Below are 13472 nucleotides of genomic sequence, written 5' to 3'. Positions count from 1 at the left end.
CCATGTTTTAGTTTTTTACCCAATTTAGAAATGGAACTGGCCTCTGGATTGTCTGGATGCTTCTTGCGGGAAGGCTGGATGGCAACTACTGGTTTTATTTCAAGTCCATTTATAAACATCAAGCACCACATCAAATATGACATCAACCCTAATTGCATCCACAAATTGATTGCGATAACGTCATAGGATTATGATTATATAATGAACCTAAGTAGTGTTATCTATTTCGGGTTACATTGACTTTTTCAGCAAAACATCAAAAATAGTTCCAAGTGCTTTAACAATTACATTTCAGATATTTCAAGTGACTGTGTACTGTAGGCTATACATACACCCAGTGATATTCAGACTGTTAACTTAGTGTTTCAAAAGTTACAACTTTACATGTTACATTATAAAACACAAACTAATCTACTGTAGAAAACAGCCATACATTCTCTAGATGCCATTTGGTATCCCTGACCATTCTTGAAAAAACTAATAATTACAAAAATAATCATCAGTGCTGATTTAACCATTTGTAACTCTGAGAATGTACAAACGAAACCCTTTCAGGTCCATTTGGATTGGTTCCATTTGCAAACTCCCACAGTTAAATGAACACTCCAGATTTTACTGTGTACAGTTCTGGTCCACAGTAAGAAGCAGATGTGTTTTAGTTTTTTGTACCCCAATACGTTCAGTGAACCCTTCTCTCGAATGGGGTGCCAAATGGCACGAGTAACAACAAGTAAAAGCAAAGGGCATTGGCAGTAGTTTGTTAAAGCAGGGTCAGACATTCAGAGGCAGCTGTTTGCTAAGGGAACACATAGATTACCATACATAAGATACCTGTAATCATTTACAATATATTCTCTACTCAGCAATTTAATTCTACACTATGTCAGCACTGGAAGTTTGATTGGATGTGAGAAAGCTTTTGATATACAGTACAAATATAATAATAACAATAATGATAATAATAATAATCTCACTTTACAAAGATCTACATTCTTGTGACAGTAAAAAGAGTAGTACAGTTTTTAAAACCTCTGAGACCGACATAAAGTAGGTAAAAGTTATTGAATATCAAGTCATTTGAAGGCTTATCGCTAGCAGTACAGACATCTTTTTTAGTTTTTTTGTTGCAAAGATAAACCAGTTGATTTTCATAAAAGAGAGGGAGGGGACGAGGCATTTGGTGGAAAACTAGCAGGCTAATTTTCAAAATGACAAGATAACCGTGTCGGAAAACAAACACACAGTGCAAATATCCAGGATTAACAGCCAGCATGCATTAAAACCAGTGAAGCTAAAACTATTTCCTACAGAATAAAGAAACTCAACACATTTCAGGTAACAGCTAAGAGGAAGTAAAGAGTAATACAACTGTGTATCACTGCCATCTCACAAAAACCTAGTCTTTTGGCAAAACAATAAAGAGCAAACTGTATTTTCTGACCAATCTCAGTATATAGTTGTCAGTTGAGCTTAGTGTTGTGAAAGAAAATAAAAGGAGTGATGTTGAGAAGAGCTAACAAATGTCACGGCCATGCACATCCAATTACGGAAGTATTAGAAGAAAAATAAATCTACCGGTAATAATGGAATTGTTAATAGTATAGAATTAGACCGGTGTTTCTCAAACTTTCAAAATTCAAGGTCTCATCTTAACTCTGACAGTGTACAAATGGAACCAAATGAACCCTAACGGGTTCATTTGGTTCCATTTGTACACTGTCAGAGTTATCGACTTGTATGGGTCAATTTAGACCCCCATAAAGGAACCCACAAAGTCCCCGGAATCCACTTTAAGAACCACTGCATTAGACCACCAGGAAACAGAAAAGCTTCAAGAACAGGTCAGAGGAGCTTCAGTACTTATGAAAGGCTTTAGGTGCAGAGGCAGAACTGCATTTTGCCTTCCATCGGCTGAGGTTCAAATGTAGATGGAGAGCTAGACGCCACTATAACATATTCAATTATATGATTGTAGCATATTAATCATGTGGTCAATAACAGCTGAGCTGTGTAGAGATGTACATACATAATCTGAACCACCCTTGCTTTATGTGTTGATGCAGTCATCCAATGACACTTTGGATGAGGGCTTTGCCCTTCTTATTATGAACGTATACTAGTACATCACACACACGCACGCACGGACGCACGCACGCACGCACGCACGCACGCACGCACGCACGCACGCACGCACGCACGCACGCACGCACGCACGCACACACACACACACACACACACACACACACACACACACACACACACACACACACACACACAGCGCCTACTGATTTTCCATTATTCTGAAAGCTGAAGTACCTGCAGTATATTGCATTTTTCATGGGTGTTACTTGAAAGCCCATAGCAGCCAATCCTTAGGAACCCAACCTCTGGAACCTAACCGTAGGAACCGAATCTATAACGTTGTTCCCTGATTGTGGAGAACAATATGGTCATAACTTGAAAATACAGAATTTAGACATGTCTATTCAGGGAATTTTGCTTAAGAAATTACTTCCTCAAGCTATGTGTGGTGGGGCATATCCACTATGATTTTAAATGAATTAGCCTACAACAGCAGCCACCTTGAAGTAGTCTGTCAAATTGATTGTGGTCACCTCTGATATAAAGGAGGTAGGCAGAAGGAGGTAGGAAATAGGACAAATGGAAAAAGAGACACTTGTGGTGTTAAATAGGACAATAGGAACAACGTTTCTGTCTCCATTCCATTACGATACATGTAGGATAGATCTGAATGTGATAGAACTAGCACTCAGTCTCCATATTCTCTGTGTAGGAGGACATGTACTGTCGAATGGGGGAAGAACTGGACCAAGTGTTATTATCAATGGAAGAACACAAAGGGGAGTTGGCACTTTTTGCAGATTTGATTAAAAAAGATATGGCCCTCACGCTTAACATTTTTCTATGTTAACTAATTGTTAAACCACTTAAACCCTACTTAAAAAATAGACACAGGAAAAGTGCTGTTACAATATCCTGAGTCTTATCCCAACCGAGACCAAGGGATCTCAGTCATCTTCAAGGAGTAGTTCACCCCCCAAATGACTTTCTTTCTATTGATTACTCACACCATGGATACTTGAGTTATATAATATTTTTTTGTATTTGTCGCAACACAAAAAATGTATTATAGTAAATTTACCCCATTGATTCCTGGTGGGGACCCAAATGCATTTGGGTCCCCATCCGGAATCATCTGGAATCAATGGGGGTACTATAATCAAATTATTGTCTTAGGAATGCGACAAATACCAACAAATATCATTGAACTCAAGTCTCCATGGTGTGAGTAATCAATAGGAAAAAAAAGTTATTTTGGGGGTGAACTACCCCTTTAATGCACAGTTTCCCTATCCATAAACATCAGTTATTTTTGTAATATAACACCAATCCCAGATGTTGTGACTGCACACCACACAGTAGGCTACAGTACGTACTGTATGATGGGCAGACATAATCATATCATATTATCGATATTATTTATTCCATGGCCACTAAGAGTAGCCTACAGTACTTGATTCTGATTGGCCGGAGAGTGTGCATTATTTTCAGTTAACCACACTCCTTTGACATTCCAAATAAATATTAAAACAATGTTCTGTATAAATAGTTTCAAGCTATCCTTAAAAAACAGCATGGATTTAAATATAACTTTCATTTATGGATCATACATTATTTGTCAATAATTATGATAGTATCATTATGAGTGTATGTTATAATATGCAGTATAGTATGGTGTAATATGCAGCGCCAATATGATTTGAAAACATTGACATGAATATCTATCGTCCAAGCAAGTGACCAATCAGAGACTTAAAATAAAAGGGGGAAAAAAAGCAAAGAGAGGGGTTTATTGGTTGGTTGGATACTCAGTCAACTCCACTTTCACTTTTGGAGGGAGGGGTGCCGGCCTTCACCCGCCCGCTGCCAAAAAACAAGCAAAAACTCCCCCAAACCCCGTTGACTGGTCAGTCGGTTGGGCCACTGTCAGATAATCAGTTGTCAGGGAAACAGGCTCCCCCCTCGAAGGTCCCTCCACTCTGGAGTTCTCAGCTGGTGGAGAGGAAGAGAGACATGGGAACATAAACGTCACTGTCAGACAGAAACCTTGTATCTCCAAGTTTCAAATGTGTACATTTCTTTGTAAATGAAAGCCCTACTGCCTACTTCATCATACAAGAGTGTCGCACAAAAGTAGTGAAAGTAGCCGATCTACAAGCACACAACGCCTCACGATGCGAGGCGTTGTGTGCTTGTAGATCGGCTATTTTCACTATTTTAAGTCGTTTTTTTCCTCATTCTTGCATTTATGATATTTTCTTTGTTGTAATCTTTTGTCTTAGATTATTTGTGTTTTGTAATGATGCTGTGTGTGTGTGTGTGTGTGTGTGTGTGTGTGTGTGTGTGTGTGTGTGTGTGTGCGTGTGCGTGTGCGTGCGCGTGTGTGTGTGTGCATGCGTGTGCGTCCGCTCCATTCCCTCCTTACTTGCTCAGAGCGGAGGCGGATCCCGAGCGGTGAAAGTGGACGATCTGCCACTTGCCGTCCCTGCGATGCCACACCCTGGTCTCCTCTGACTGGGCCGTCCTGGGCAGTCCGTTGGTGTCGATGTACTGGGTGACTCTGATGTAGGCGATGCAGGCCGCGTCCTCGCCCACCAGGTGGATGTGAGGGTTCAGGATGGTGGTGTGGACGGGCTTGCTGTTCTTTGACCACACTGAAGAGAGGCAGCAGAGGAGGAGGAAGAAAGTAAGGAAGGAAGAAAAATCATGTCCAGCTGAAAACATTCATTATCAGCTATAATACAGGTTAATAACCACTCTGCTCGCACCATATAGTGCTGTTACTACGGACAGACAAAGGTCACATGAAATGAACTCTTTAACACCTATTAACACCCATTTCTACAGCTTAATTTATGCACACATTTATGCATTTCGAGTTGGATAAAAATGGGCAAACACATAAATGTGCGCTTTGGTTCTTACGGTTTTCAAAGTAGAAGCGATGGAAGTCCAGGCCCTCCACCAGGTTCCCCAGGGCTTCAGGTTCGAATGCAGTCACAGCTGGATCACACATTTTACTGAGTGGAAGTACATGGGTTTAGTTTATTGTAACAAACATTCTACCACTTTTTGTGGTCAGATGTTCAGATACTGGATTCTGATTGGCTTAAAACAGTGGTAAATCAGTCAACAACCTTGAGTTGGCTCATGGACCCCGCCCACTGTTGTGTTGCAGTTGTAACATTGCAAGTTACAACTGTGTTTTCTTTCATTTATATGGTAGAAGTGGTAGAAAGCAATTTACCATTTGAGGGTCGTGGGTTGTTGGCTGATTTACCACTGTTTCAAAACAGTGATAAATCAGCCAACAACCCACTCCCTCTCATGGTAAATGGCTTACTTTTACTGAGTGGAAGGACATGGGTCACACACACACACACACACACACACACACACACACACACACACACACACACACACACACACACACACACACACACACACACACACACACACACACACAAACACACACAAAGAGTGCCACTTGGTCACCCAGCGATATTGCAGCTGTTGAGTCCGCCCTCATACATACAGACATACACCGTACTCATATATACTGTACATACACACTCGGTCAAGTGATGACGCGGCTGGCACAGCTCAAAAAAGACGCCGCTTTGGGAGATAATAATACAATACACACACACACACACACACACACACACACACACACACACACACACACACACACACACACACACACACACACACACACACATCCCAAGCTGACCTCAATGATGACCAATAGGCCTACAGTACATCATGCTCAACATATTCCATATTCCATTATTGTACTTTTTACTCCACTACAATTATTTGAAAACTTCCATTTGTAGTTACTTTGTATATTGTGAATATTTTTTCTACTTTTTACTCCATGTGAAAAGGACCTTTTCTTTGACGATGGCTGGCCAGATTGCTGACATAGAAACATAGGTTTTCTCCAAAAACCTTAGAAGTATTCAAAAGACACTTATAGAATCGGGGTCAAAATTCTAATTTTCACGATTTTTCAAAAATAGCAGATCTACAAGCTCGCAGCGCGGCACTCGGTGCCACGCTGTGAGCTTGTATATCTGCTATTTTTTAATATTTAAAGCATAAAATAAGGCGTCATAATGTGTTCAGGCCTAAATGGGTTAATCGTCTTGGCAAATAAAGGCCATGCTCATATTCTTCTATTAGTTGCTTTAAAAATAAAGGATTCATACAAAATAAAAATAAAACACAAGCATTCGATTTCCCAGCATCAGATTAAGATTAAACTTTATTGTCAAAGTGGGTGCAATTTGTACAAACTCACATCATTTGTAGTTTCATGAAAAAAAAAAGTTAAAGAACAGAGAAAGAAACAAACAAGTCATGATTCAAAACATCACGTTGAATACATGAATTCAAATCCATTGACTTAGAGTGCCCTTGAGTGATTCCTCTTTATTATCTGTTTTGTCATCCTGGATTAGAATGAATTCAAGTGGTTCAAGTGGTTAAATATCTGAAAACACTAATTGCCATGTAATGAATCCAAAACACACTGACGATTGTGCTGTCAAACAATGAAACTATATGGAATCTATGAACAGGTTGTGGGGGTCCCTGCTTCATCTCTCTCTGCTAAGGGGTCCCTGCTTAAAACCCCGGATTTCTAAATCAATGTAGTGAATGTAATAAATAGACAGGTCCACTAGAATATACAGCACAAGCAGCATTCCCCTAATGTAAAAAAAAACAAAATGCTGACATTGATGTGACTCCCTTGTAAATAATAGGACGTTGTCGCATTGGGTTCAGCCCTAGCTCTGTTCAAGTCAGTGAGTTGAGAATGGAAACACTGCCCTCATGTGGATTCTTTCATATCACAGTGTAACACTGTTACGGAACAAACAAGAATGATTCCTGTGACAATATAGAGCCGTTTAACACTGTTACTGAACAAACACTCTATAGCAAAGATTACCAGTGTGAGTGAAGACGTACAGACGACAGAGCCACAGAGACGCGTTCACAGAGAGGCACTTCCTGGTCAGGTGGAATTCCTTGGCTACAGCGACATCTGTTGATGGGGACCTACTGATAGTTTTTATTTCACCAGACTCTACCTAGCTCCAGTGGGTTGAGGGGGCCGCGGCCGCTTCGCGGCCGCTGCCAGAGCACGCAGTCCGGCTTGGGTGCCCTCCGAGACCTCGGTGTCTGAGTCTGGAGCTCTGTGAAAAAAAAAAAAAAAAGAAAAAGCCAGCTGCTGAGCGTGCGTGCGTGCGTGCGTGCGTGCGTTCAGTGCAATGTGAATGCATGTGACCAATTGATAGGAAGATAGATAGATAGATACGTAATAAACATGATTTGGTACAAGCCCAACTAAAAGGAGATCCCAGTAATGTTTTTGGCTTATTTCCACAGGGAAGTCATTCATGAATGAACGAATTATTGATATAGGACTGTCATAGGTACAGTGTCATTGACAGTACAGTTCACTGGTACAAGGTCAACTAAAAGGTGATCCTAGAAAAGACTAAGTCAGGGGGAAACAATTTAAAAACAGCCGATCTACAAGGCTGCATGTGGGCTTGTGGATCAGCTGTTTTGGGTAAATGTGGGTTATTTATCTAATGCAGTATTGATCCCTTTATCGAGTGATTGATTGAAGAATTTATTAGAAGTTTGCAATAGAAAAAAGTACAGTTTCATGACAGTACAAATCACTGGTACAAGGTCAACTAAAAGGAGATCCTAGAAAGCCGAGGCTTAGACGGATAGAACATAGTACTTTATCTAGGATAATATCAGTTTCAAAAGCATAACATCAAAAACAAAAAAGAGAAAAGGGGGGGGGGGGGGGGGGGGGGAGCATGAGGGCTTAGTCTATTTACAAGTCACGGGTAGCAGCTGTCTGAAGGTGACTTTTCATACCAATTTTGAAGGAGGCTAGGGATTTGCTCTCCTTTAGGGCTTGTGGAAGGGCGTTCCACATGTTGATGGTGTAGCAGGAGAACGAGTTAGAGCCTTGTTTAGTGTTAAATCTATGATGATTAGTGGAGCTGCCTCTGGTGTTGTGATTGTGAACATCTGCTGAGCTGACCTGGGCGTGCGTGCGTGCGTGCGTGCGTGCGTGCAGTGCAATGTGAATGCATGTGACGAATTGATAGGAAGATAGATAGATACGTAATAAACATGATTTGGTACAAGCTCAACTAAAAGGAGATCCCAGTAATGTTTTTGGCTTATTTCCACAGGGAAGTCATGGGCGGCGGGTTAATAAGGCCAGGGTAGGCTGTGCCTTCCCAAATGCTACGCTGGGTATTTTGCAAATTATATAATATATGAACCGCGGGGGCCCGGCCGTCAGCCTCCGACTGACAGTCAGTCTCAGTCCAAATGAACGTCAATCTGCCTGACCGTCATCGCGCTGCCTCTGTTACACCTATTTTTCTGAGTAAAATGTCACGCATTGGGAAGAAGTAAAGGGGGACACTTTATTGTGAAGGACAACAGGAAGAGCATTCACAGACAGACAATGTTGTTTTGTTTACGTTTAGTGAGAAGTGTAGTGATGATGGCTGCAGTGGACCGCGCACTTTCAAAACCTTAAATTTGTATCAACTAAAATATACCACAGACACTTTCAAATGAGACAGGCAGCGATGCACAAGCAAACAAAGGCATTAATCATGACGTCGACATTGGACAATTACGCCAGCGAGGAAACTATACAATGACATTATCATCATCACGGATACTTTCTGATTCTGGAAGTGGAACACTTCATCTGTGAGTATTATTGCCTGAACTCAACTGTTTGGACTTCTCCTCTCTATCGCGCAGCTGAAAGCCTGTATCAACAGAATAATTGTGTGTGTGTGTGTGTGTGTGTGTGTGTGTGTGTGTGTGTGTGTGTGTGTGTGTGTGTGCGCGCGGCTGCGCCGTCACCGTGCGTAATTTGGTTGCATAAGATGTGATGTGTGTGCATACTGTTGTCTATTGTGTACAGATTGTTGTCATTGTGTCAGATAGGTCTGTAACTGTTTGGGTCGCTGTATTCTTGTATATAAACTGTCGAGGCTGACAAATGAATGATTGCGACCGTCAGGTCGCAGTTACTATCAAAACCTCGACCAGCTGTCACTACTCCTACAGATTTTGCCCTAAAATCACGCAAATCGCTACGCAGTTTATATTAGGGAGTCTTACTGGTTTATTTATTTTTTTATTTATGTATTTATTTATTTCCCGACTATGTTTCCGAAACTGATTATTTATTTATTTCCCGACTGTTTCCGAGACTGATTATTTATGTAATTATTTATTTATTTCCGCCCCTAGCAACACTAGCAACAGAGTATTTAAATAAATAAATAAATAAATATATAATGAATGAACGAACACAATCATGAATAAATAAATAAATAAATAAACAAAGAAAGTGTGCATGCGTGCGTGCGTGCGTGCGTGCGTGCGTGCGTGCGTGCTCCTTAATTGATTAATTAATTCATTAACTGCCTCCTCGTTAAGAACCCCGTAAATGGAAAATTCTTTCTTTCATTCATTCATTCTTTCTTTCTTTCTTTCTTTCTTTCTTTCTTTCTTTCTTTCTTTCTTTCTTTCTTTCTTTGTAAATGTAAATGTAAATGAAGGGGAGGAGCTTAGTCGACATATGCAAATTGGGGGCGGGGCGTGGTTTGGAAATGCGTGTGGGTGTGGTGCGCATACATTATGCTCGCATACAATATGCTAATGAGGGCGTTAAGGTAGGTTTCCCAGCGCGTAAAAAAAGCAGACGACCGTATGTAAATGAAGGGGAGGAGCTTAGTCGACTTTAAAAAATTGGGGGCGGTGCATGGTTTGGAAATGCGTGTGGGTGTGGTCTGCATACATTATGCTAATGAGGCTGTTAAGTGGCGTTTCCCAGCGCGTAAAAAATGCAGGCGGCCGTATGTAAATGAAGGGGAGGAGCTTAGTCGACATATGCAAATTGGGGGCGGGGCGTGGTTTGGAAATGCGTGTGGGTGTGGTGCGCATACATTATGCTCGCATACATTATGCTAATGAGGGCGTTAAGGTAGGTTTCCCAGCGCGTAAAAAAAGCAGACGACCCTATGTAAATGAAGGGGAGGAGCTTAGTCGACTTTAAAAAATTGGGGGCGGTGCATGGTTTGGAAATGCGTGTGGGTGTGGTCTGCATAAATTATGCTAATGAGGCTGTTAAGTGGCGTTTCCCAGCGCGTAAAAAATGCAGACGGCCGTATGTAAATGAAGGGGAGGAGCTTAGTCGACATATGCAAATTGGGGGCGGGGCGTGGTTTGGAAATGCGTGTGGGCGTGGTGCGCATACATTATGCTTGCATACATTATGCTAATGAGGGCGTTAAGGTAGGTTTCCCAGCACGTAAAAAAAGCAGACGACCGTATGTAAATGAAGGGGAGGAGCTTAGTCGACTTAAAAAATTTGGGGGCGGTGCATGGTTTGGAAATGTATGCGAGCGAGGGCGGTGCATCTCGCTCTCGGAGCACTCAGTGCCGCGCCGTGAGCTTGTAGGTGTGCTATTTTTTTTGAACCGTGAACATTTGTTATGGCAACATTTTATAACGTATGGCTTGCTTTTGGACATTCAGAAATACAGATCTACAAGCATAGCACGTCAGTTTGTGTCAGAGTGGGGTTTGGGACCCCCCTCCAGTCACACTTGACCCCCCTAACTTAACTTGGGCCTCTTCTATTTTCCCTCCTCTACACAGAGCGAAGTCTGTCATGTCTGCTCACAAGCTCTCTCATCATAATTATGGCCGATGACAATCAGACACAATCCACCCCAGCGTACAACTCTTCCCACACAATTAGATCAGCAAGAATGCAGCCCAAGCCCATGCCTTTTGATAATTTATCATTTTATTTACATAAACATTTCATACACAAGGTAGATAGTGATAAATATGATTTAACTACTACAAAAACTACACCTATCTTACAAAAGAATATTTTCAGAAACACACGCATACATGTAAACTTCAGCACATTACATACCTGGCATGCAGCATTAGAGTGTCCGGTAAGTACAGTACAATATCCATAAGTAAAAAATGAATAAATAAAAGTTGAGTCTATTTGATGTGCCCAAGTATAATTAGTCTAAGTGTTAATTGCTTTCAAACATCACACGTCTTGATATAAAAGGGCAGTGCGCTACTGTAAATCAGCTGTATTTACCTATCCACACAACATTTTGAAAATCTGCCCCAAATAAGGAACCCAAAGAACAAGGTGTTGCATGGTAAGTATTCCATGCTGAAATAAATAGATATCATTAGCCACAAGGTGACAACCCTGTTGCTGGTGGTAGTACCCACCTACTGATAAAGAAGCAACCCACTCACATAGCCTACTACTACAGACACCACCTTTGCTATTAGTTGCCAGACAACTGGTGCATTCTTGCTCCATTATCCGTAATACATGTGTTTCAATACCTTTTCAGCTGGACAAATAAAACAACGGCCAAGATAGTTCAGACCTCAGTACTTAGTACTCAGTGTATTGTTTCTTTGCTGATATTGTCTGCAATACTATGGCTTTATTTATACTCCAACAGCGTGCCTGCTGACAATAACCCATGTTTTAGTTTTTTACCCAATTTAGAAATGGAACTGGCCTCTGGATTGTCTGGATGCTTCTTGCGGGAAGGCTGGATGGCAACTACTGGTTTTATTTCAAGTCCATTTATAAACATCAAGCACCACATCAAATATGACATCAACCCTAATTGCATCCACAAATTGATTGCGATAACGTCATAGGATTATGATTATATAATGAACCTAAGTAGTGTTATCTATTTCGGGTTACATTGACTTTTTCAGCAAAACATCAAAAATAGTTCCAAGTGCTTTAACAATTACATTTCAGATATTTCAAGTGACTGTGTACTGTAGGCTATACATACACCCAGTGATATTCAGACTGTTAACTTAGTGTTTCAAAAGTTACAACTTTACATGTTACATTATAAAACACAAACTAATCTACTGTAGAAAACAGCCATACATTCTCTAGATGCCATTTGGTATCCCTGACCATTCTTGAAAAAACTAATAATTACAAAAATAATCATCAGTGCTGATTTAACCATTTTGTAACTCTGAGAATGTACAAACGAAACCCTTTCAGGTCCATTTGGATTGGTTCCATTTGCAAACTCCCACAGTTAAATGAACACTCCAGATTTTACTGTGTACAGTTCTGGTCCACAGTAAGAAGCAGATGTGTTTTAGTTTTTTGTACCCCAATACGTTCAGTGAACCCTTCTCTCCAATGGGGTGCCAAATGGCACGAGTAACAACAAGTAAAAGCAAAGGGCATTGGCAGTAGTTTGTTAAAGCAGGGTCAGACATTCAGAGGCAGCTGTTTGCTAAGGGAACACATAGATTACCATACATAAGATACCTGTAATCATTTACAATATATTCTCTACTCAGCAATTTAATTCTACACTATGTCAGCACTGGAAGTTTGATTGGATGTGAGAAAGCTTTTGATATACAGTACAAATAGGGTAATAATAATAATGATAATAATAATAATAATCTCACTTTACAAAGATCTACATTCTTGTGACAGTAAAAAGAGTAGTACAGTTTTTAAAACCTCTGAGACCGACATAAAGTAGGTAAAAGTTATTGAATATCAAGTCATTTGAAGGCTTATCGCTAGCAGTACAGACATCTTTTTTAGTTTTTTTTGTTGCAAAGATAAACCAGTTGATTTTCATAAAAGAGAGGGAGGGGACGAGGCATTTGGTGGAAAACTAGCAGGCTAATTTTCAAAATGACAAGATAACCGTGTCGGAAACAAACACACAGTGCAAATATCCAGGATTAACAGCCAGCATGCATTAAAACCAGTGAAGCTAAAACTATTTCCTACAGAATAAAGAAACTCAACACATTTCAGGTAACAGCTAAGAGGAAGTAAAGAGTAATACAACTGTGTATCACTGCCATCTCACAAAAACCTAGTTTTGGCAAAACAATAAAGAGCAAACTGTATTTTCTGACCAATCTCAGTATATAGTTGTCAGTTGAGCTTAGTGTTGTGAAAGAAAATAAAAGGAGTGATGTTGAGAAGAGCTAACAAATGTCAAGGCCATGCACATCCAATTACGGAAGTATTGGAAGAAAAATAAATCTACCGGTAATAATGGAATTGTTAATAGTATAGAATTAGACCAGTGTTTCTCAAACTTTCAAAATTCAAGGTCTCATCTTAACTCTGACAGTGTACAAATGGAACCAAATGAACCCTAACGGGTTCATTTGGTTCCATTTGTACACTGTCAGAGTTATCGACTTGTATGGGTCAATTTAGACCCCCATAAAGGAACCCACAAAGTCCCCGGAAT

The 13472-nt window shown here is 40.5% G+C and overlaps 1 protein-coding gene across 1 annotated transcript; it reads right to left on the bottom strand.

The window, feature by feature from the left end:
- Window positions 1–3857: 3857 nt before the first annotated feature.
- On the bottom strand, window positions 3858–5099 carry LOC308303990 (calcium/calmodulin-dependent protein kinase type II subunit alpha-like). The gene is made up of 3 exons (XM_080748539.1): window positions 5008–5099; window positions 4508–4736; window positions 3858–4074 (listed from the first exon to the last, which is right to left on the bottom strand). The coding sequence occupies exons 1-3, from the start codon at window positions 5096–5098 to the stop codon at window positions 4071–4073; spliced, it is 324 nt and encodes a 107-aa protein (XP_080604665.1). The 5' UTR covers window position 5099; the 3' UTR covers window positions 3858–4070.
- Between the last annotated feature and the right edge of the window lie 8373 nt (window positions 5100–13472).

This window comes from Nannobrachium achirus (assembly GCF_963921795.1).
Source record: "Nannobrachium achirus genome assembly, chromosome: 19".
In the NCBI taxonomy this organism is placed as follows: Eukaryota; Metazoa; Chordata; class Actinopteri; order Myctophiformes; family Myctophidae; genus Nannobrachium; species Nannobrachium achirus.
Note: the sequence above shows the minus strand (reverse complement) of the source record. Positions and strands in the feature narration are given on the sequence as shown.

Excerpts from the sequence above, each read along its gene's own strand:
- LOC308303990 (XM_080748539.1), bottom strand. The coding sequence starts at position 5,098 with ATGTGTGATCCAGCTGTGACTGCATTCGAACCTGAAGCCCTGGGGAAC. Across the intron at positions 4,737-5,007 it reads TCGCTTCTACTTTGAAAACC|TGTGGTCAAAGAACAGCAAG; the intron begins GTAAGAACCAAA and ends GCCTCTCTTCAG.